Source organism: Nyctereutes procyonoides, unplaced genomic scaffold (assembly GCF_905146905.1).
Source record: "Nyctereutes procyonoides isolate TBG_1078 unplaced genomic scaffold, NYPRO_anot_genome, whole genome shotgun sequence".
NCBI classification, from domain to species: Eukaryota; Metazoa; Chordata; class Mammalia; order Carnivora; family Canidae; genus Nyctereutes; species Nyctereutes procyonoides.
Window position 1 is genome coordinate 28,166,553 of NW_026575120.1, and position 23,169 is coordinate 28,189,721.

The window sequence follows — 23,169 nt, forward strand, 5'->3', positions numbered from 1 at the left end:
TGTCTTTTGCCCATTTCATGATTGGATTGTTTGTTTCTTTGGTGGTGAGTTTAATAAGTTCTTTATAGATTTTGGAAACTAGCCCTTTATCTGATACGTCATTTGCAAATATCTTCTCCCATTCTGTAGGTTGTCTTTGAGTTTTGTTGACTGTATCCTTTGCTGTGCAAAAGCTTCTTATCTTGATGAAGTCCCAATAGTTCATTTTTGCTTTGTTTCTTTTGCTTTCGTGGATGTATCTTGCAAGAAGTTACTGTGGCCGAGTTCAAAAAGGGTGTTGCCTGTGTTCTCCTCTAGGATTTTGATGGAATCTTGTCTCACATTTAGATCTTTCATCCATTTTGAGTTTATCTTTGTGTATGGTGCAAGAGAGTGGTCTAGTTTCATTCTTCTGCATGTGGATGTCCAATTTTCCCAGCACCATTTATTGAAGAGACTGTCTTTCTTCCAGTGGATAGTCTTTCCTCCTTTATCGAATATTAGTTGACCATAAAGTTGTGGCTCCACTTCTGGGTTCTCTATTCTGTTCCATTGATCTATGTGTCTGTTTTTGTGCCAGGACCACACTGTCTTGATGACCACAGCTTTGTAGTACAACCTGAAATCTGGCATTGTGATGTCCCCAGATATGGTTTTCTTTTTTAAAATTCCCCTGGATATTCGGGGTCTTTTCTGATTCCACACAAATCTTAAAATAATTTGTTCTAACTCTCTGAAGAAAGTCCATGGCATTTTGATAGGGATTGCATTAAACGTGTAAATTGCCCTGGGTAACACTGACATTTTCACAATATTAATTCTTCCAATCCATGAGCATGGAATATTTTTCCATCTCTTTGTGTCTTCCTCAATTTCTTTCAGAAGTGTTCTATAGTTTTTAGGGTATAGATCCTTTACCTCTTTGGTTAGGTTTATTCCTAGGTATCTTACGCTTTTGGGTGCAATTGTAAATGGGATTGACTCCTTAATTTCTCTTTCTTCAGTCTCATTGTTAGTGTATAGAAATGCCACTGATTTCTGGGCATTGATTTTGTATCCTGCCATGTTACCAAATTGCTGTATGAGTTCTAGCAATCTTGGGTTGGAGGCTTTTGGTTTTCTATGTAGAGTATCATGTCATCGGCGAAGACGGAGAGTTTGACCTCTTATTTGACAATTTGAATGCCTTTAATGTCTTTTTGTTGTCTGATTGCTGAGGCTAGGACTTCCAGTACTATGTTGAATAGCAGTGGTGAGAGTGGACATCCCTGTCTTGTTCCTGATCTTAGGGGAAAGGCTCCCAGTGCTTCCCCATTGAGAATGCTATTTGCTGTGGGCTTTTCGTAGTTGGCTTTTAAGATGTCGAGGAATGTTCCCTCTATCCCTACACTCTGAAGAGTTTTGATCAGGAAAGGAAGCATCTATCTAAAAAAAAAAAAAAAAAGGAATGGAAGCATCCAACTTTTGATTTCAGCTCACATCATGACCTCAGGGTCATGAGATCGAACCCTGTGTCAAACTCTGTACTCAGCATGGAATCAGCTTGAGCTTCTCCCTCTCCCTTTGCCCTTCCCCCCACTCGTGCTATCTCTAAATTAAAAAATAAATTTTAAAAAAACTAATTTTAAGATAACCTTTGTAAAATAAGACATATATAATGTATTATTAGGCCTATAACATAGAGGAATATATGTGCAATATATTTGCCAACAAGAATACAAAGGATGTGGGGTGGGTGGAATCAGAGATGTAAAGGGATGCGTGGTAGTGTAGTAATATAATGATGTGTCATTGGATTTGTAATATAATATAATATAATATAATATAATATAATATAATATAATATAATATAATATAAAAACAATAAGCCAAAAGGGAATAGAACTATATGAGTAATGTTCCTAAAGATTATTAGAATTAAACTAGTATAAATCTGAATGTGACTCTGCCAGTTAAGATGGATAAGTAAACCCTAGAGCAACCACTAAAAAACCTCCTCGGGTCACCTGGGCGGCTCAGTGGTTGAGAATCTGCCTTTGGCTCAGGGTGTGATCCCGGAGCCCCATGATCAAGTCCCAAATCAGGCTCCCTGCATGGAGCCTATTTCTCCTGTCTCTGCCTCTCTCTGTCTATCATGAATAAGTAAATAAAATATTTTTTAAAAAATTAGTAAATTGTCAATAGAGTATAAGTCATATATTAAAAAAAATCTAAAAAACTCCAGGTGCATTTCTATAAACAATCTGAAAATGAAACTTTAAAAATCCAGGACACCTGGGTGGCTCAGCAGTTGAGTGTCTGCCTTTGGCTCAGGGTGTGATCCTGGAGACCCGGGATCGAGTCCCACATTGGGCTCCCTGCATAGAATCGGCTTCTCCCTCTGGCTGTGTCTCTGCCTCTCTCTGTGTCTCTCATGAATAAATAAATAATTTTTTTTAAAAAAATCTATTTACATAGCATCAAAAAGAATAAAATACCCAGGAATTAGCATAACCGAGAATGTGAAACACTTGTACACTGAAAACTAAAATATATTGCTGAAAACAACTAAAGAGAGGCTCTCTCAGCCTCAGTGCCAGCTTCTTGAAAACCTCCACGCCATAAGAGCCAAGTGGAAGAAGCAGCAAACGCTCAGTCTGAGAAGAAAGAGGTGGCTGAGGTCCAAGGAAACCGTAGCTTGTGCACCCATGGAAGCCACAAGAGCAGAAACAAGGAAAGCCAAGGCCAGGGATGCTGGTACCAATCACTGGGCTGCATGCCTACTTTCTAGAGCTTGCTTCAATGAATCTAGAACATCCATCACCAACTGATTGGAATGACCACTTTTGAGAGACCCACCTTGGTCATACCAAAACAGTCCCTTTTGGTCCTTTGCCCTGGGCCTGTGACTTTCAGGACTAATTCTGTTTTCATTTTGCAGGAATGGGAAAATCCTTCCTAGGATTCACGTGGAATCTCAAGGGACCCCAAATAGCCAAAGCAATCTTAAAAAAAGAACAAAGCGGGAGGATTCATGCTTTCTGGGTTTCAAAATCTACAGCAAAGTTGCAACAATCAAAACAGTATGAAATGGCATAAAGGCAGACATACAGGCCAGTGAAACAATGAGCCCAGAAATAAACCTTTGCATGTGTGGTCAAACAGTTTTTGATAAGGATGCCAAGACTAGTCAATGAAAAAAGGACAGCCTCTCCAACATACGATGTTGGGAAAACTGGATTTCTACATGCAAAAAGCCAGAGTGGAACCCTTACCTAAAGCCATATACAAAAATTAATCCAACATGGATTAAAGACCTAAACCTAAGACCTATAAACTCTGAGAAGAAACCATAGGGGGAAAACTTCACAACATCGATTTGGCAGCGACTTCTTGGATATGATATCGAAGGCACAGCAGACAAAAGAAAGAACAGAGCACGACTGGACTTCATCAAAATGAAAACTGTGAGCAAAAGGCAACCTATGGGATGGCAGAAAATATCTGCAAATTACATATCTGATAAGGGATTAATATCTGGGATATATAAAGCACTCCTAAAATTAAAACACACACACACACACACACACACACACATAAGGCAATTAAAATACGGTCACAGGGGATCCCCGGGTGGCTCAGCGGTTTAGCGTCTGCCTTCGGCCCAGGGCGTGACCCCGGGGTCCCGGGATGAGTCCCACGTCGGGCTCCCTGCATGGAGCCTGCTTCTCCCTCTGCCTGTGTCTCTGCCTCTCTCTGTGTGTCTCATGAATAAATAAAGAAAATCTTTTAAAAAAATTTATAAAACAAAACAAAGCACACAGATAGTGCATGGTTGCTCTTGTGTGGACGCCCGGAGCGGCCCATGCACAGAGGAAGGGAAGGGGCCCAGGGTCGGCGGTGGCTGAAGTGGGGCGTCTAATGCCCTATCGGTTTCCCCCGAAGAGCAGCCCCTTGGCGAGCATCCCGGGTCGCGGGAGGGCCTGCCCTGCAGCGCGCCCGCACCGGCGCCGGCTGTCCGCCCACACGCACCCACTGCGACGAGCCCGCCGCACACGCGCCGCCGCGAGCCCTTCCCTCGATCCACATTGTAGAACAGTTTCGGTTTCACGCGGAACACGCCCAATCGGGTGGGCCCTTCGCGCAGCACACAGCGCGCGGCGGGACGCTGCACGCCCCGCCCCGCCCCGCCCCGTCCCCCCCACCCCCGCCCGGGCCCGGCCTCCCGCGCGCTGCGCACGTCACCACCCCCGTCGTCGTGGAGACCAAGCCTGGCACCGGAAGCGGCGCGCCGGCAATGACGCGGCTGCGACTGCGAGCGAGCGGGGGCAGCGCGGTGCGGACGGGGACAGAGACCCGGGTGCGGGCCGAGGCGCAGCCCGTCCGCTTCCCTAACACGAACCCTAACCCTAAGCGCTCCTCCGCCGCGCGGGATCGCAGTCCCGGCCCGGCCTCCGCGGGCGGACAGAAGGCACAGGTCTCCGACGGTCGGGCGCGCGAGTCCCGCGTAGGCCGGGAAAGCCCGGGGCGCGCGCGGTCGGGAGGCGAGGCGGGAGGAGGGGCGCGGAGGTGGGCAGCTCGGCGATTGGCGGGAGGTGGCGATGGGCGGGGTGGGCGGGGCGGACAGCTCGGCGATTGGCAGGCGGTGGCGATGGGCTGGGCGGGGCGCTCGGATTGGCGGGGCGCGGGGGTGGGCGGGGCGGACAGCTCGGCGATTGGCAGGAGGCGGCGATGGGCGGGGCGCACGGATTGGCGGGGCGCGGGGGTGGGCGGGGCGGACAGCTCGGCGATTGGCAGGAGGTGGCGATGGGCGGGGCAGGGCGGGAGGCGGCGATGGGCGGGGCGCGCGGATTGGCGGGAGGCGGGAGGCGGCGGGCGGCGGGGCGTCTGAGGACCCAAGTCCCGGGGCCCGCGAGGTGACGGCGGTGGGCTGGGCGGACGGGGCCGGCGGGGCTCCTAGTTGGGGTTTGGCTGGACCAGCCCAGAGCCGCGCGGCCGTGCCGACGAGGTACACGGAGGAGGGCCGGTGAGCGCGCCCTGCACCCGGAGCCCGGGTCCCCGTGCGCGAAGGCAGACGGTGCACGCACGCTGTGTGGTTCGTGGGCGCCACCACGGCCGTGGAAGGGGAGTGGGAGCCAGCGACGGTGCCCCTGCGGGCAGGCTCTCAGCCCTTCCTGGGACTTGGGGTTCGAGTCCCTGAGATGCGGAGCCTTGGAGCAGAGGACAGACGGGTGTCTGTTTTATTTTTATTTAAAATAGGCTTATTATTTCCTGGTAGCTTATGTAAGAGTAAGAAGAGTAGGGCCGTCCTGAGTGTGTGCGAGGGGGCAGGGGCGGAGGGGCAGGGGCTGGGGGCGGGGGGGCAGGAGCCAGAGATGTGAGGCAGGCAACAGATGCTCCAGGCGGGAGAGAGGCATCTTCTGGCTTTCCTTGTCTCCCTGTTTGGATGAGGCGTCCGAGCTGAAGCCCTGGTGCCCAGCACGGTTAATGTGCTGTCCTGGGCCACGTGTGGTGTGGGCTGCAGTGGGATGCAGGGGGGATGCCAGGGGGTGCGCAGGGTTGCAGGGATCCGTCTGTTTTTCACAGGGATCTGGACACCTCAAGCACGGCCATGTTTTCTGAGCAGGCTGCCCAGAGGGCCCACACACTACTGTCCCCACCATCAGCCAGCAATGCCACCTTTGCCCGCGTGCCTGTATCCACGTACAACAACTCCTCTCAGCCCTTCAGGCTGGGAGAACGCAGCTTTAGCCGGCAGTACGCCCACATTTATGCCACCCGTCTCCTCCAGATGAGGCCCTTCCTGGTGAGCCGGGCCCAGCAGCACTGGGGTAAGTGACGTGTGCCGGGAAGTGCTTCCTCCCCAGCTGTCCAGAGGGCCCTGAGCTTTCCCTAGAAGCCTTGGGAGAGTCAACCTCTTCGAGCCTTCGCTTCTTGTTCATAACAAATCCTTGTTAGGAGGATTAAATGAAGGAATTGGTGGTTTTCGAAGGAGGCTAGGTGAGCTGAGGCTTAGTTCTGTCAGGAACAGTGATCGTGTCATTGCTGTAGGGATGTCCTGTGTGCTGGTGATGTGCTTGTGTGCGCACACGTGGACAGCCAGTATGTCAGCATGCAGGCCAGGAACCGGGCCCTGGGGGCCAAGGTCCACAAACACTTGCGTCCCCCCGGGAGGGCTCCCTGAGTGCTCACTATGTCTTCTGCTGCCCCTCCGGGCCCTCCGTCCTGGTCGGGCATGAATCTCCCCTCCCTTGGGCTCCTCTGTCTTTCCTAACCCAGGGGCCTGGGCAGGGCGCGTCTTCTTTCTCCACCTCCTTCGTCCTCCACCTCTCCTCTCACATGATTATCCCGGGGGAACTTTCTGGGGCCGCGTTCCCCGTCTCACTGTGGATCTGAGTAGCTCTCCGTGCCAAGTTCAGTTCATCTGAAATGTTTATGGGGAGGACCGTGTTACCCCTCCACATCTGTTGGCCCCAGCCTTGGCCTCCGCGGCTCCAGGTCCGGTCGCGACTGTGGGGAGCAGTGGTGCTCAGGCCCATCCCAAACCAGCGACAGACTTGACCCTGGTTTATTACAGGCCGTGAGGACAGCCAGACCTCAGGTATGTTAGGGACGTTTTCTCTTATCTCTGCAGAAGGGACAGTGCTGTTCACGTGTTCTCTGCCACATAATGAGGGTCTCTTTCCCGTGGCTCCCCATGGCCTTCCTCACTTTTCTTGAAGCCCTTGGGGACCTTCCCCAGGCCCATGTCACTGTTCTGGTGCAGGTTTCTCTTCCAGCCCCACCGCTGCTGACAACTGCCCAGTGACAGGCTCCCGGCCCCCTTTGGCCCTCACAGACAGTCAGGAGCTCACACAGTGGCCCGTGATGAGTGGAGCTTTGGCTGGATGATGGCCAGCAGCCAACTGTAGGCCTGCCAGCCTGGTGTGGGTGCCGGCTTCCCCACATGACCAGGGACTTCAGCCTGTCTGGGACTCGTTTCTCTCTCTCTCTCTCTCTCTCTCTCTCTCTCTCTCTCTCTCTCTCTCTTCCTGAACACACCAAGCTCTTTCTTCCTATTGATACTCCCTTCCCCTGGCATGCTCTTCCCCTGTCTTCCCTCATGACCTCAAGTGTCACGGGTTTCAAGAGGCCACAATAGCCACCGGGGCTTTCTCATTACCTTCCGCCTTGGCTCCTTTGTGTCTGTACACCTGTCACAGTGGCTGATCCCTCGCTGACTGCTGTCATCTCTCCCTCTTGGGGTTGTAAGCTTGGTGAGGGTGAGGACAGGCTGTGCTGTCCACTCTGATTCTGGTGCCCGGCCCGGTGCCCACATGCTGTCCAGCCAGACAGAGGTCCTGCCCTCTACACAGGGATGCGTGGTTCTCCCTGGTGCTTGGACGGGCACCTTCCATCCCAGCTGTGCAACTTTGGGTGCGTCCCTTAGCCTCTCGGTGCCTCTGTTGCCTCAAGCACACGGTGGGCAGTAAGGCCTACTCTGGTGTGTTGGCAGGCGTGGGTAGGTTCCAGGGACAGGGCTCAGTGCTGCCCCCAGGGGCTGAGTGAGGGCTCAGCAGACAGGCTTTGGGTCTGTTTCCGTGGCATCGGCATATCTTTCTGCTGCTGGCGCCTCCTTATCTTGTTTGGAATGACTAGCCTCCACTTCCCAGGGTGTAGATCTGTGGAATGTTCTTGGTTATTCTGGGCAGAAGGGGCTCATGCTAAGGGCAGCTGGGCTTAGGAAGGGGCCAGTCCTGCTGCTGCATTATCCCTTCTGCTTCAGGCAGACTTTACTCCAGGCCCAGCGTCTTGATGGACAAACCCACCAGCCTTCCTCTTGCCTGCCTGGGGGAGCCCTGCACATCGTGCCTCTCTAAAGCTTTTAGGGGAGGGCTGGACTGAGACTGGGCATGCTTCTAAGAACCCACGATATAACTTAGGGATAAGTGACGTAATACTGTGTATCAAGTCCCTAGTTGGTCTCTGCTGTAACAGACAACCCAGCAGCTTAAACCACAGAAATCTATTCTGCGTTCGTTCTGAAGACCGGAGCTCTGAATCCAGGTGCTGGCAGGGCCCCTCCCTCCACAGGCTGTCCAGGGGACCTCTTCCTCTGTTCTAGTTTCTGGTGGCCGCCCACTTTCCTGCATGTCTGCCTTTCTTACGAGGACATGGGACACGGGGGCCCAGGCACGTCCCTTTGTCCTGGGGTCGAGTCTGTTAGTGTTGGGGGCGTCCTTGCATCTCCAGAGGCCGGGCCACAGGCTGCAGTGTGGGGTGAGGCCATTACCGCGCCCCGAGGAGGGCTAGGAGGGCCGCCGGGTCTCTGAGCGTGTGTCTGTCACACCCAGGTGATGGAGTCCAAATAAAGAAGCTATGTGAGCTGCAGCCTGGGGAGAAATGCTGTGTGGTGGGGACCCTCTTCAAGGCCATGCCACTTCAGCCATCCATCCTCCGGGAGATCAGTGAAGAGGTGAGGCTGGCCAGCTCCTGCAGGGGGCACCAGGAGGGCCACCTGCCGTGGACACAGAGATCAGGGCTGGGCCTCTGCCCCCTGGGGTGTGGGATGCAGTGACATCTCACCTATGTGGTTTGGAAGCCTCCGGCCCCAACACCACCCCCATCTCTGAATTCCAGCACAACCTGCTGCCGCAGCCTCCTCGGAGCAAGTATATCCATCCCGACGACCAGCTGGTCTTGGAAGATGAACTACAGCGCATTAAGCTGGAAGGCAGCATTGACGCCTCAAAGCTGGTCACAGGTGGGGCAGTGGGCTGTGCCTGTGGTGCTACTGCATTCCTGCCTCCCTAGAATGATGGCTGTAGGGGCAGGCAGTGTGTGAGGCTCCAGAAGGGGGTCAGTGGTTCCAGCCTCCACCCAGAGGCAGTAACCCCAGGAAGCAGGTGCTCAGGCCCAAGTCTTCAGTGAGAGTTTTCCCACGTGGCAGAAGGGAACTGGCTGGCTTTGCCCCTGGGTGCCTGAAGGAGGGGGTAGCTTCTTGGGCTTCCCTCCTGGAGCCTGACACCGCTGCCCCCTAGGGACAGTGCTGGCTGTGCTTGGCTCTGTGAGAGACAGCGGGAAGTTCCTGGTGGAGGACCATTGCTTTGCAGAGCTTGCTCCTCAGAAGCCCGCACCCACCCTGGACACAGACAGGTGACGAGCAGGCGCTCAGGGGCCTGGCCAGTGGTCCAGGGGAATCACATGTGCTGGGCTCCATGTCCCCAGCTCACCCGTGACCGTGGCAGAGCCCTGCAAGGGGCCGGGCGGCGGGGTCACCTGCTCTCGGCACCCAGGAGGACCCTGACTTCTCCCACAGGTTTGTGCTGCTGGTGTCTGGCCTGGGCCTGGGCGGAGGCGGGGGTGAGAGCCTGCTGGGCACCCAGCTGCTGGTGGACGTGGTGACAGGGCAGCTTGGGGACGAGGGAGAGCAGTGTAGCGCCGCCCATGTGTCCCGGGTCATCCTCGCCGGGAACCTCCTGAGCCACAATACCCAGAGCAGAGATTCCATCAACAAGGTACAGTCCCCACCCATGGGGGCCTTGAGACGGGGCCCACCCATTCAAGCCCCTGCTTCTCCAGGGAGAGTTGGGGTGCAGGGGTCTCGCGTGTCTGTTGGCAGGGGCCCTGCAATGATTCAGGCCCTGCTTTCTGAGGGCGGGGGGGCCCGTGGCACAGAACTCTTTCCGTCCCCTAGCTGTGTGGTCTTGCTCTGCTCTCCGCTGCCCAGGCAGTGCTCTGAGTGTCTCTTTGATCTGAACCTCTCTTGGGGCCTGACAGCCTATGGACTTCTATCCCCAGGCCAAGTACTTAACCAAGAAAACCCAGGCAGCCAGCGTGGAGGCGGTCAAAATGCTGGATGAGATCCTCCTGCAACTGAGTGTGAGTGAGCCAAGGGCTGGCCAGTGATGAGATTGGAGCCTCTGAGGCTGTGGTTGGGCACTGGAAGGCGGGTTGGGGGAGCGGAGGGGGTGATCCCCAGGGGCTGTGTATGGAGGGCGCTGGGCCCTGCAAGCTCCCCTGCCCCTGTGCCCCCAGGCGTCGGTACCCGTGGACGTGATGCCAGGCGAATTTGACCCAACCAACTACACACTCCCTCAGCAGCCCCTGCACCCCTGCATGTTCCCACTGGCCACTGCCTATTCCACCCTCCAGCTGGTCACCAATCCCTACCAAGCCACCATCGATGGAGTCAGGTAGCCACCTGCAGCCACGCCCCAGTCTGACCCCTGGCACTGTGCCTCGGTGGCACTGGGAGGGAGGCTTCGAATCAGGCTGCAGAGGGCCCAGTGGATCTGGATTCTTTCTCTAAGTCAGCTTGGGACACCAGCCGTGAGAGTGCTGGGTGAGCTCTGGGCTGGCTCCTGGGGGCACAGGTGGCAGCCCCCAGAGTAGGGACCAGCTGAGCCTTGCCTTGCAGATTCCTAGGGACATCGGGACAAAACGTGAGTGACATTTTCCGGTACAGTAGCATGGAGGATCACTTGGAGATCCTGGAGTGGACCCTGCGCATCCGTCACATCAGCCCTACAGCCCCTGACACACTAGGTACTGGGACTCAGCCACGTGGGGTGGGGCCAGAGGGCCAAGGGAGTCCTGATCCGGGGCCATGACACCCAGAGGGTTTGCAGCGTGGATTGCACTCACCAGTCCTGCCGTGACCTAAGGGATAGTCCAAAAGCTTGATACCAGATCTGGAAGCTTCTCTGGAATCAGCTCTGTGTATCGCCATGGCCCTGTGTAGGGCAGAAGGCTGTGGGGAGCACATTAGGAGCACAGTGCCACAGACCCGCCTAGCAGGGCATCCTCAGCACATGCTAACCTGACTCCGGGGCCCTGGGGCAGTGTCTGGAGACATTTTTGTTGTCCAGAAGGGCAGGGCTGCTACAGTGTAGCCTGAGCGAGTATGAACAGGCAGGGGTGGGTCCACACCCTGCGTGCACAGCTGCACCCTGACCCTGCACCGCGAAGGGTAAGCACCAGCCACTGCGGGTTTTCTCTAGGTTGCTACCCCTTCTATAAGAACGACCCGTTCATCTTTCTGGACTGCCCTCACGTCTACTTTTGTGGGAACACCCCCCAGTTTGGCTCTAAAATTTTCCGAGGTGAGTCTTCTGGGGACCCCAGGCCTAGGGGGACTATCACAAGGGACTCTTTCCTGGGGATAGGGCTCACAGAGAAGGCCTCACTGGAGTCCCCAGGCCCCCTGGGGTTGGTGGCCTGAGCAAGGGCTGACCAGTCCACACCTGCTTGGTCAGCTGGACTTTAGCCTTTAACCTTTATGCTTTCTTGGCCCTTGCGTCCGGTGTGTCCGGTCCAAAGGAGCTGGTATGGCCAGCACTCGCATGGTGCTGATGGGGAACTCCTGTTTGCTTCTGGTGACTCCCCTTGAGACGAGGCACACCCAGAACCTGAGGTGGGGGACCTATGTGGCTTTTTTGCAGGCCCAGAGGACCAGAGGGTGCTGTTGGTGGCTGTCCCAGACTTCAGCACCACACAGACTGCCTGCCTTGTGAATCTGCGCAGCTTGGCCTGCCAGCCCATCAGTTTCTCAGGCTTCGGGGCAGAGGACGAGGACCTAGGGGGCTTGGGTCTGAGCCCCTGACTCACTGAGACCGTGCAACGGTCTGAGGGGGCATTTGTTTTATAACAAAAGCCTGAAAAAAAAAAAAAAAAAAGCCTGATCAGAGCCCCTGGGTGGCTCAGTGGATTGAGCATCCAACTCTTGATTTCAGCTCAGGCTGTGATCTCAGGGTTGTGGGATCCAGCCCAAGGACAGGCTCCGAGCTCAGTGGGGAGGCTGCTTGAGATTCTCTCTCTCTCCCTCTCCCCCTGCTCACTCTCTCTCTAAAATAAAATCTTAAAAAAAAAAAAAAGAAAAAGAAAAAAGAAAGAAACCCTGCCTGGTGTGCTGGCGTTGAGCTCCTGGGCAGACCTGACGCTGGTCCCACTGGGCTTGCTGGGCCCAGGCACTTGCGGGAAGGTGGTTCAACTCCACCCCGCCCCGCCCCGCCCTTCCCCAAGGGCTCAGCGACACATCTGCCAAGAGCTTGCTTTATTGGTGTATCTGGCGGCTCGGCTGAGGAGTCTGCGCTGCAGCGCCGTCCTGTCCACTGCTCAGGCCCGCGCGGCCCGCAGGAGCTCGCCTGCACGCCCTGGCTCCCGGGCGCCCCTCCTGGCCCGGCCGCACAGAGGGCACTGAGCTGGCGCGGGGGTGGGCGGGCGTGTGCTCAGAAGTCCCCAAAGTTCACTGTGTAGGTCTCGACCGTGGTGAAAGGGAAATCCGGGCCCATGACCACTCCCTCCTCGTCCTCTTCCTCCTCCTCCGGCCCCATTTCTGTCCCAAACTCCGTCACCACCTCCGTGTAGGTCTCCGTCTCCGACTCCTCCCAGCCCGCCGGGGTGGCCTCGGTGGCCTCTGTGGTCTCGGGCGCAAAGTGCCAGGGCCCCAGGCTGGGGGTGGGGGTGGCGGCGGGGGAGGGGGTCGTGGGGAGAGTGGGGCCGGGGGGCGCCGTGGGGAGCGCGGGGGTCGCGGTGGCGTTGAGGCGCCTGAGCCGCATCTGCTCGCGCATGCGCAGCCGGTACTGTAGGCGGCGCCGCTGCATGCGCCGCTGCTGGGGGGTCATGGGGCGCGATGGGTCGATGTGCGGGATGGGCCGGTTCCCGTTCATGGCCATGATCTCCCGGATGCGCTTCCAGTTGGAGCGGGCCAGGATGAAGTTGCACTGCGTGGCCCCGATGTCGTAGTCCACGTTGCACGTCTTGGCGCTTGGGGTGTAGCCCTCTGCGTGCGCCGTCACGCGGTACTCACCCGGGTTCAGGATGCGCCAGTAGTCCCCGCCGCTCGCTGCAGGGGGAGGCCGGGTCTGCTGCCCGAGCTACCCCCCTCGCGCAGGGCGGGGCGCCGAGATCAGGGCCCCCCTCCCCCCGGAAAGCCGGGCACCCAGGTACCTGTCTTCACGCCGTGGTTAATGCCACTCACGGAGATGGTGGCATTGGCGATGGGGATGCCCTGCTCGTCTGTCACCACCCCCTTGATGCCGCGGTGAACCTGCAGGAGGGCAAGGCAGCACGTCCTCGGCTGCCTGGGCCCCGTGCCCCCCCCTCAGGCCCCCCGCACACCCTGCTCACCCCACCTGCTCCATGAAGGTGAGCAGAGCCTCCTTGCTGTTCTCCCACTCGCGGGGCAGCTCGCTCTCGTGAGGGAACTTGTCGCAGCCCAGGTAGATGGACAGCTCCAGGCAGTTGGTGTGCAGGTAACTGAAGTCATTGATGGCTGCACAGGCGACAGGGAACTGCAGTCACTGTGTGCCCCGCCGGCAGGCCCACTGCATGCCCTGACCGCCCTTCCCCGGCAGACTCACTCCCAGACCGGGGGTTCCACTTGGCCCCGTTCACAATCCCCATGCCACTGGTGTAGTCCTGCGCTTGGCACCCTCCCCGGTAGGGCTCTGTCATGGTTAGGTGGGCAGAGGCGAAGGAGATGGCCAGCCAGCGGAAGATGGCGTGGTCTGGGGTCTCCTGGGCCTCAGACACCTCGTCCTCGTCTTCTCCCCGGGCAGCTGCCATGGCCGCGGCCAGCAGCTGCTCCTGGGTGGGCGTTCGGGCCATGTCGTAGGGGTAGGACACCAGCCGTTCGCCACCATTCAGGTTTGCCCCCAGCACGAAGGGGTTCTTCTCCATCCAAGCAATGATGGCCCGGACCTCCGTGGATACCTGGGGGTGGCCACTAGGTGAGGTCTGAGCTGCAGCCTCCATCACCCCCCTTACAGAAGCCCCACCCCACGACTCATGCCCCAAGCCTCTGCAGGCTTAGCGCCTAGCCTCGGTCAACCTCCAGCCCACCCCAGGTGGTCCAGAGCTCAGGCTGCCCCCCAGGCCTGCTAGCTGGGCTGAGGCCTCACCGTGGCGTCTGGGGAGAGGTAACGTTCAGGAATGGGCAGGTTATTGTTGGGGACCCGGTAGGGGACCCATTTCCTCTCCTCTGCTCCCCAGAGCACAGAGTTGAGATCTGGGAAGTCTTCATAGATGTCAAAACCCTCTTCGGTCCACAGCCCCAATGCCCAGTTCCCAAACTCGGAGCCCTGGAGGAACCAGTGGGGTTGGTGTCAGCCTGACCCCAGGCTGTCCGGCCCCGCTCCCCTGTCCCATCCTGCCCTGCCGCCCCTACCCACCAGCCCAGCTTCCACCCTCCCACCCCTCCACTCCCCCACCCACCATCTGTGCTGCCACCTCGTAGCCGTCGGGGTTCAGTGAGGGCACCAGGTGGATGCGCGTGTCCTGCACCAGGCTACGCACACGGGGATTCCCATCCCGGTACTCGCGGCACAGGTACTGCATGAGGAGCAGCAGCAGCTCTCTGCCCAGCACCTCATTGCCGTGGATCCCAGCAGTGTATCGGAATTCGGGTTCCCCTGCAAGGGCAGGAGCCTCAGCAGCCACCTAGCCCCAGGCATCCCCTGGGGATCTGCAGGAGGACCGTCCTGGCTCACATCCAGGGGGATGGGGGGCAGCTGAGGCTTGTTGGGCCCAATAAAGCAGACTGGGAACCCCGCCCCCCCACCAGAGAACCTCCAGAGACCACAGTGCCAGGGCCTCCAGGGGGCTGTGGGGCCCTCACCCAGCTCATGATCCCCGGGGTTGTCCGAGATCTCCATGGCATAGATCTTGAGTCCACGCGAGCTCTTTCCTAAGCTGTACGTACGGGTGATAGTGGGGCACTCCTCGTTCACCACTTTCATCAGCTGGGCTCGGGAGAGGACACGGAGTTAGCCTGCTGCCTGTCGCCCACAGAGGCAGTCGGGCATGTCCCAGCATCCTGGTCTGTTCTGTGGGGGAGGCCTCAGCAGCAGGAGAGGCCCCTTCAGGCAACCCCAGCCCCGCTCAGGTCCTACCACCAAGGAAGAGGCCCTAAGGGTTTCCCCTTCCAGAGGTGAGCGCTAGCCATGTCTGCAATGGCAATGGCGCTCAGGAGCGCTGAACATGAGCTCCCCCGTTAGCCCTGAGCCCCGCTGCTGGATGGCACCCCACAGCCCAGAGACAAGCACCCTACCTGGCGCATGTCCTTATAGCTGTGGTGCCGGAAGTCTAGGTTGTCAGTGGTCACCACCTCATTCTGTGCATAGTAGCTGTGGACAGCTGCAGAAGGCGGGTGGGCAGGGTCCCGAGCTGGCCACCTGCTGCCGCCCCAGGCCACCCCAGCCATCCCTCTGAGCCCCCACCAGCTCCCTGCACTCACGGGACATGGGGCACCCCAGCACCTCCAGGCGCATGCATAGGCTGCCGTTCCAGGTGAGTGGGTAGACACGGATGAAGCGGGCCACCACCGGCTCTGGGAGCTCGCTCAGCACGGGCGTGTCCTTGTCCACATTGCCATGGAAGGTCTGGGGAGAGGCCCACCTCAGAGCAGTGCCCCGGCCCAGCCAGGAGCCCACCCTCAGCCCAGACGCTGGGGGCAGAGCTGAACGCTCGGGGGCCCACCATTTCCTCGTAGCCGTTGGTGTACATCATCCACGTCTGGCTGTCATTGCTGAAGCCCACGAAGAAGGAGGTCACGAAGTCGTCGCTGGGGAGCAGATGGTGGTCAGGGCAAGGCTGCTCTCCCTACCCCAGGCCCTCCCACACCCAAGCACCCAAGAGCTGCCTGGGGTGTGTGGTGCTAGCCCCAGGCATCAGGAGGGGCCTCCACACCCACTATGGGCCACGGATGGGTGACTGGCTCATCCACGAGGACTGGGGGTGGAGTGTCCTGAATGGGATGCAATGCTACACCTGGAGCCGTCCACCCCTTGCAAAGTGCCCGGCTAACGTACTGGATGCTGGAGTCACGGCCCTGGGTGATGACGCCTGTGAACTTGGTGGTCCTTCTGGTGTCGACCTCGATCCACTGGGTCTGAGAGTCATCCTCGGCACACCACGCCCCATCATAATAGTCGTCCTCGGTGGCGCCGGCCTGTTGGGGGCAGCGGGGCAAATGAGCAGGGGAGGAACCCCCGCCCGGCTGCAAGGTGGGCCCGTCCCAGCACCCACCTGCATGTTGAGCCGGCCTCGCTGTGCCCCCAGGCCGTGGCGCAGCATGGAGGAGGCCCGGATCTGGTTGTCCTCGATACGGTGGGACTCCATCCCGATGGGGGGACACTCTAGGGACACAGCACCCAAGGCTGGTGGCCCACTGGCTCTGTCCCTCCCCGCCACGAAAGCCAGAATGAGGCACCCATAGCCCACTCCCCTTCCATCAGGGGGCGCCGGTCAGGGCAGCTCCACCCCAACCGGTGCATCCGCTCCCTCATCTGGAGAATGGGAGGACAAGGCCAGCTTCAAAGGGCCACACGGCTCACGTGAAGCCACAGGGCACAGCCACCCCAGAGCTATGCTGCTCGCAGGCACCATCGCATCAGGGCCTTCTACACACCTGCCTTGTACGGTGACTTCTGCCCAGGGGTTAACTCCAGGGCAGAGCGACTCCAGGACCCAGGACCATCCCTTCTGGGTCCCAAGAATTTAAGAGCAGAAAAGGGTTCTGGAGGCCTGGAAAATCCTCAGGAATTCTGGGTTTGGGACCCACATGTAGTTTTGGGTCATTTGCCCAGCACCCTTATCCTGCTGCCACTGCATGGACCTCAGCCACCCCCACACCCCAGGCCCCCACACTCCCCAGCCCCCGAGGCCCCCAGCACTGCCCCCCCAGCCCTTCACTCACTGACTCTCTCAGTGGGAGCCCACTCCTCCTCCAGGTCCTCACCCTTCCGGGGTCCTGGAGATGACAAAGGAAGGAAGTATCACAGAGCGTCCTGGAGCCTCAGAAATCCACTTGCTCTCCCACAGGAACCCCGGCTGCGTGGGTCCAGCACCCCCTCCAAAAAAAACACACCTTTGTGGTCCTTGCCTTTCTCCACCGTCCACTTGTCATCTGTCTCCTCCTCCTTGCGGCCCTCCTTTTTGGGTTTCTCTGAACAGTGGAAGGTAGCAGAGGCCTGTCATCTTAGTCCTAGGCCTCAGAGGGCAGGGGACGGGGTCAGGCCTGCACAGGGGCCCGCGGGGGCAGGGTGTTGGCGGCAGGTCTGGGGTTGGGCTTCCAGGGGGCTCAGGCTGGGGTGGGAATAGCTTGGATTCCACTCACTCAGCTCCTCCTTCTCTTCATCTGTCTCCAGGTCCGTGTGGGGTTTCTTGGGTCTGGGAGGCCCGAAATAATAGTCCACTGTAGGGGGGGGAGAGCCCTGCTGAGGTGGGCCAGATGCTGCCCTCCAGGCCCCCTCTGTGAGCCAGAGACTGGGCAGGAGGGAGAGCAAGATGAGAAGATGGGCTCAGGGCATCAGGGTGGGCCGTGAAGGATCCAGGTAAGCAGGGATGAGGAGGAAGGGTCTCCTGGAGGGGAGGCCACCTAGGCGCAGATGGGATGAGCAGGACCCCAGGAAATGACCGGCCTGGCCCAGGAGGGCGTGGCCTGGAGAAAGGTAAGCTGAGGTGGGCAGGAGGCGGGGCACACAGAGGACACATCTTGAGTGACACCTGACACCTGTGGCCAGGAGGGGTGGTCTGGAATGAGGGCTGGGCGGGTCCCAAGGGTCAGTGGGAGGGCTTGACTGGAACCTGGGGGCCCGAAAGGCCCAGAGGAAGAGGGAGGTGGCTGCCCGAGGAGCCGCGTCCTGCGCGCTGAGGGCCCAGCAGAAGGGGAGCACGGCACCGGGGCTGGGGAGGGGGCTGGGAGGGACCGGCTGAGGGCAGAAAGCAGACCGGGGCTGTGGGCCCTGCGGACCCGGGGGATGGCGGGGGTGGCCTGGGGCCTGGGCACTCACTGTCATCGTAGTGGGGGATCAAGTAGCCATCCCCGTAGTCAGGAGGTGGGGGGGGCGGCAGTGGCTTAAGAGGCGGTTCTGTGGGGGGGGAGAGGCAGGGGTGGAGCAGAGCCCCGCGCCTGGCACACCCCCCCCCCTGCTGTTCCCATCCTACCAATCCTTTCTTCTGGGGCCTCCAGCCCAGGCCCAGGCAGCTCAGCCTTCTCCTCAGGGCGCTCTGGCCAGAGCCGCTCAGGCCTCCTCCTGCTGGGGGGCGGCCGGGGCTGCTTCTGGCGCCGGATGTACTCAACTGAGGGGGAGGGGGAACGCTAAGCCGGTCTGAGGCCCCCCGCCAGAGGGTGGTGGGGCTGGAGGTGGGCAGGGCCTCCAGGTGCACGGGTGGGCCGGGCCAGTGGGGGCCTACTCACAATCCTCGTAGTCCTCCCTCTCGATCTGGTCATTGTAGTCCAGGGTGGGGGGCTCGGTCTCCTCCTCGGGCTCTGGGGGAAGTGCCGTGGCTGCCTTGTTGAAGACTCTGATGCCCTACCCAGGCCCACCCTGGAAGCCAAGCCCGCGCAGGCAGCTGGTACCCCACAGCCAGGGGAGATCTCCCACTCACCAGCCTGGCGCTCCACATCAGTTTCTCCTCCTGGACCCAGCCAAGGATTTGAGAGGGCCCTGCCTGCAACGCAAACCCCACAAGCAGGTGGATGGGAAGCCCCCCGTCCCCCCCCACCCCCCTGACCACTGGTTGCACCTGGAGCCCCCACAAGACCAAGACCAAGGCCCTCCCGACAGCTCCCGAAGTCGGAGCTCACTCCCAGGAGGCCTGGACCCCTCTGGCCTTCAGCACCCCATTGGCATCCCCTGGGGCCAGAGAGCCGGAGGGCATTCTGGGGAGCCCAGGCCCTGCTGTTTGGGAGGCTGGGCAACAAGCTGCCCCAGAAGGAGGGCACCCTAAAGGCTCAGGGCCGAACAACACACAGGAGGATGGCTCTGGGTGGGGCCAGGGGACAGATCACAAGACACAAGAGGACAAACCCCATCCACAAGGCTGCCAGGCCCACCCACCCCCATCCCAGGCCGCGCTGAGGGAGTTCCAAACAGATTGCTACATTCATGACAGCAACCAGGAGGCTCCAGAGCCCACCCCGTCTGAGTGGCCTTCAAGATCTGTGCAGGGAGCAGAGACCCAGGGACCTCCTCTCCCTCCTAGGAGCCTGGTGGGTCAGAGCCCATAACCCCAGGAGAGCCTGCACATACCTCCCTCCTGGGGCAGCTCCTCGGGGCCAGGGCTGGGAGGCAGGGGCAGCGGCCACCACGGGGCTTCTGAGGGGGTCAGCGTGGGCGGCTTCTCCTTGGGCTTCTTGGTGGCCTTGGGTGGCTTCTCTTTGGGCTTCTTGGTGGCCTTGGGTGGCTTCTCTTTGGGCTTCTTGGTGGCCTTGGGTGGCTTCTCTTTGGGCTTTTTGGTGGCCTTGGGTGGCTTCTCCTTGGGCTTTTTGGGTGGCTTGGGGGACCCCTCCAGGGGCTTCTTGGTCGCTTTGGGGGCTTTATCCTTCTTCCCTTTCTTCCCTTTGTCTTTGACCTTTTCCAGAGGTGCTGTCAAAAATGCAGATTTAGGTCAAACCAGCGAGGTCCTCATGCTATGGCTCACGTAGCCGCCCCCAGGCATCCATGATGTGGGCACAGGGGCTCTTGGTGGTCCTGTGTGTCTTGGATTGGGAAACCGAAAGGTTAAGTCACTTGCCCTCGTGGCAAGTGGGATTGGAACCCAGGCTTTCTGTCTGCAAGTCTCTACCGCCAACCCATCTTGGCCCAGGGAGCAGGCCCTCACCCTCCCACTTGCCAACATGCAACAGAGGCCCCTCATCACCCTCTTCTTCCCCACCTGCCCGCTCAGTTCATCAGGGAGCATGACACTGCACTGAGTTCAGAAGGGGCAGAGGCGAGGATGCCATCCAGGCCTGGGGGGGGGCAGTCTAAAGGGGAAGGAGGTCTCCTCCCTGCCAACCAGAGCACAAAGTAAAGGGCCTGGGTCTGAGGCCTCTCATGCCTGTTTTGAGAAGTAAAAAGTAAAGGGCTCAGGGTAGATTGGAAGCTATAAGGAATGCAGGGTCCTGGGGGCACACGGAAGACTGGGGAAAAGACAGGCTCTGCAGCTGCTCACCTCTCAGAGTCTGGGGGGAGGAAGCAGGATTGGGGCATGGGGCAGGCCAGGGAGCCCCCAGGCCCCTGAGCAAGTGCGCAGAGAAGCTGATGGGGGTGGTGGTGGCCATAGGCCTGAGCACAGAAACATTTACAGAATGTGCGTGGCTGGCTGGCCCTGGCTGGGAGACACAGGACTGCCACAGCAGCATCCAGGAGGCCAGGATCGTAACCCTGGAATAGGAAGTAGAGGTGGGGGCGGGGGGGGGGGGGGAGGCCATGTTGGGTCCTAGGACCCGCCCCCCCAAGGGGTGGAGAAGGAGCCAGGAAAGATCTAGAAGAGGATGCAGGGGAGGGGCTGCTGACCTCAGGAATGATAGATGGTGCTTTGGAGTCTCAGGAGAGAGAGACCAACAGTACCCTTGGCCCCTCCAGAAAGTCACAATAAACAACTGAGATTTATTGACTATTGATTATGTAAGAGATCCTGGGTGGGCGGCGCTGGGATGCACGGCCACACTTGATCCACATCGCCACAGAACCAGTCTGCCCACTGCCCCGCAGCCCCCTCACCTGCCTCTACACTCTCGGAATTGGAGGCCAGGCAGGAGGGTGCCGGGGAGCCCTCCCAAGGAAGGCCTGCGCCTGGGGCTCTGGTGGTGGCGCGGGCACAGCCAGGGCGTGCCACAGACAGACCCCCGAGGACGTGAGGGCAGTTCACGGTACAGACCTGGGGAGGGGGCAACAAGTCCCTGCTTGGCTCAGGGCTAGTGGTTCTGGGGGCTGGGGGTGAGGGACCTGGAGGACCCAAGCCTTGGGCAGCTGGATGCGCCTCGGTGCTCAGAGGGCGGCCAGCCAGACCTGACCTCGGGCTGGCACAGGGTCCCGCCAGACATTGGGGCTCTCTGGTGCCTTCCAGAGCCGTTCCTCACGCTGGGCAGACTGGACAGCAGCCAAGCCCCCGCCAGGGCCTGCCACTGTCACCTGCGATGCGAAGCACCCCAGGGCCCCCATCGCTGGGTGGCGGGCCACCCCCGGGCACGCCCCTGGGGATCTTACCCTCTCTGGCCCCCCCGGGGCGCGCCCCGGGCTTGCCCCCCGTCTGGGCTTTGCGGTCGCGCAGGGTGGGCTCGGGGGGTGGCGGCGGCGCCTCCAGGTCGTCCTCTCGGGTCTCGGACTCCAGCTCGGACAGGAAGCCCTCGAGGAACTCCTCGATCTCGTCGTCGGTCAGCACCGTCTGCGGGCGCCCCCCGGGGCACAGCGCCAGCAGCGCCAGGAGGCAGCCCAGCAGGGGCGCCCCGCGGGCCGCCGCCATGGCCGGGGCCCGGGGAGGCGGGGCGGGGGGGGGGGGGGGGTGTCCGGGGTCCGGGGTCCGGGAGGGCTCGGCGTGAAGCCGGCGGGACGATCCGGGCCGGGCAGTGGCTGCGGGGCGCGGGGGCCTCCGAGGCGCTGCAGGCGGCCGGGCGCTCGGCCCCGCGTGGCGCGCTCCCTCGCGGACCGCCTCCCCAAGCTCCAGTGGCGGCCGGGGCGGGGGCGCCGGGGCTTCCGGAGCGGGCTGCCCCCACCCGAGGGAAGGGGGAGGAGGAGGAGGAGGGGAGGAGCGGGGTTGAGGAGGGCCAGGGCCGTGGACCGAGGGGCTGCGGGGGCGGGGGGAGCGGTCCGGGCGCCGCGCGCTTGGCACTTTCCGCAGCGGCGACGGGCCCGTGTCCCCCGCCTGAGGCCTGCGCCTAGGACCCAGGCCTGGGGGTGGGGGTGGGGGTGGGGGTCGGAAGGGCTGGGGGCTCCCGGGGGCAGGTCCCAGGGGTTCCATGCCGCCCCCCGCCCCCGCCGGTTCTGCGGCGCCTGGGGGAGATGCCACGGAGGAGAGCGAGACCGTCGGAGGGACGGGAGCCCAGCTGTGGCCTCCAGCCTCGAGACCCTCCCCGTCTGGCTGGCGGGGGGCGGGGGCGCCGCGAGGGCTCACTCTGGAGGCTTGGGCCGGCCTGCTCTGACAACTGTCACCAGCTTTCCTTCCGACGTCCAACCAATTTCCCAGGTCCATGGGCCCAGTGCCGGTTCCGGTGTGTGTGTGTGGGGGGGGGGAGGCACAGCACCTGGGGAGCTCTCTTCACTGCCAGGCCGGTGCAGAACTGTCCCCCACTCCTCAGCAGGCCAGCTGCCCTGCAGGGGCCAGGAGTCTCCTGTAAGGCCCCCTCCCCCAGGTCCCCACACACAGGGGCAGGTCTGGAAGGGCACAGAGAGGGAGCAGGGAGGGATGAGATTCCTTTCGAATTTTATTTAATTGTGTGTATGATTCACAGGAGGGGGACTCAGCACTCACACAGTGATTCCCATACAAGTTCTGGGGTTCTTGCCCACCCTGCACATGCTTGGCCTCCTGGGGAGAGAGGCATGTCCCTTCACCCCGCAGCACAGTGTGCGGGGATGTGCCAGGGGAACAGTGGCCCACCGGAGGCAAGAGGCACTAGTGTCTGGGGCGAGGTCCCTCCCCTACAGTTTCTTCTCCTGTTTTCTGCTGTGGACATTGCCTCACTCCCGGGAGACAATGCTTCCCCAGCGGCTCAGATCCCAATAAGGACAAACTGCCACTTCTCTCGTTCCTCTTACCAGAGATTTTGAGAGACCGTTTCCAGTAGCTCCAGCCACCGCGTGGACCGGGGGCACATATATCAGGTAGTAGGAGGATCTCAGGATCAATCAGTAAAATGGTATGATGCCCGCCTGGATCAGAGAACCCCAGATTGGTGATGTCTGCCTCGGGACACAAGAGCCTGGTGTGTCCACAGATGTCATCTGCCACAAGAGCCAACAGATGTTGGCTGGCCCCGAGTGCGTCTCACACCTGAGGCCAGAGCTCCCAGAGCAGAAGGAATAGGCAAGCAGGGAAAGGCGCACGTGGATCGCATGGCTCCAGCCCGTACGGTCAGCCCCCAGCCAGGATCAGCCGTGAGGGTTTGACCCTGGGAGGTAGCTGGGAAAACCCAGGAGCCCCTGGGATGATCGACAGGCGGAGTTTGGACCTTGGAAAGGTCAGGGAGCCCCTAGGCCCCTGCATGCAGCCACAGCCAGCCTGAGGAGACTCTGCACCTCTTCTGTGCAAGGTTTTTCCTTCGCTTCTCACTGGCTCGCCTTATTCGTGCCTAAAATGGCCGTGGGACTGTCAAGAGCGGGTGCATGGGGTGCAGTCCCAGCTCTGCCCCGCTGGCCACCTGAGGGGAGCAAGGGACCCACTGCTCCCCAGCCTCAGGGTGAAGATGGAGGCCAGAACATGTGACAGCACATGCTCCAGGCTCCTGTCACCTCCACCCTCCTC

General features: G+C 59.9%; 2 protein-coding genes across 6 annotated transcripts; one reads left to right on the forward strand and one right to left on the reverse strand.

Annotated features, from left to right (window-relative positions):
- The first annotated feature begins 4,232 nt into the window (after positions 1–4,232).
- Positions 4,233–11,820, forward strand: POLD2 (DNA polymerase delta 2, accessory subunit). 5 transcript variants are annotated; one of them, XM_055334694.1, is made up of 11 exons: positions 4,233–4,527; positions 5,545–5,789; positions 8,292–8,413; positions 8,578–8,701; positions 8,979–9,093; positions 9,257–9,455; positions 9,739–9,819; positions 9,976–10,133; positions 10,358–10,485; positions 10,941–11,042; positions 11,382–11,820. In XM_055334694.1, the coding sequence occupies exons 1-11, from the start codon at positions 4,256–4,258 to the stop codon at positions 11,540–11,542; spliced, it is 1,707 nt and encodes a 568-aa protein (XP_055190669.1). In that variant the 5' UTR covers positions 4,233–4,255; the 3' UTR covers positions 11,543–11,820. The 5 variants fall into 5 exon arrangements, with proteins under 5 accessions (XP_055190669.1, XP_055190670.1, XP_055190671.1 ...); XM_055334695.1 differs by having other exon boundaries at positions 4,303–4,435; XM_055334696.1 differs by having other exon boundaries at positions 4,360–4,465.
- A 157-nt stretch (positions 11,821–11,977) lies between these two features.
- On the reverse strand, positions 11,978–21,379 carry AEBP1 (AE binding protein 1). The gene is made up of 21 exons (XM_055334693.1): positions 20,916–21,379; positions 18,975–19,310; positions 18,331–18,393; positions 18,140–18,211; positions 17,887–18,021; positions 17,733–17,810; positions 17,057–17,134; positions 16,808–16,885; positions 16,637–16,690; positions 15,967–16,076; positions 15,750–15,889; positions 15,418–15,502; positions 15,176–15,320; positions 14,990–15,075; positions 14,558–14,681; positions 14,155–14,351; positions 13,842–14,021; positions 13,302–13,653; positions 13,074–13,213; positions 12,889–12,988; positions 11,978–12,784 (listed from the first exon to the last, which is right to left on the reverse strand). The coding sequence occupies exons 1-21, from the start codon at positions 21,169–21,171 to the stop codon at positions 12,168–12,170; spliced, it is 3,426 nt and encodes a 1,141-aa protein (XP_055190668.1). The 5' UTR covers positions 21,172–21,379; the 3' UTR covers positions 11,978–12,167.
- Between the last annotated feature and the right edge of the window lie 1,790 nt (positions 21,380–23,169).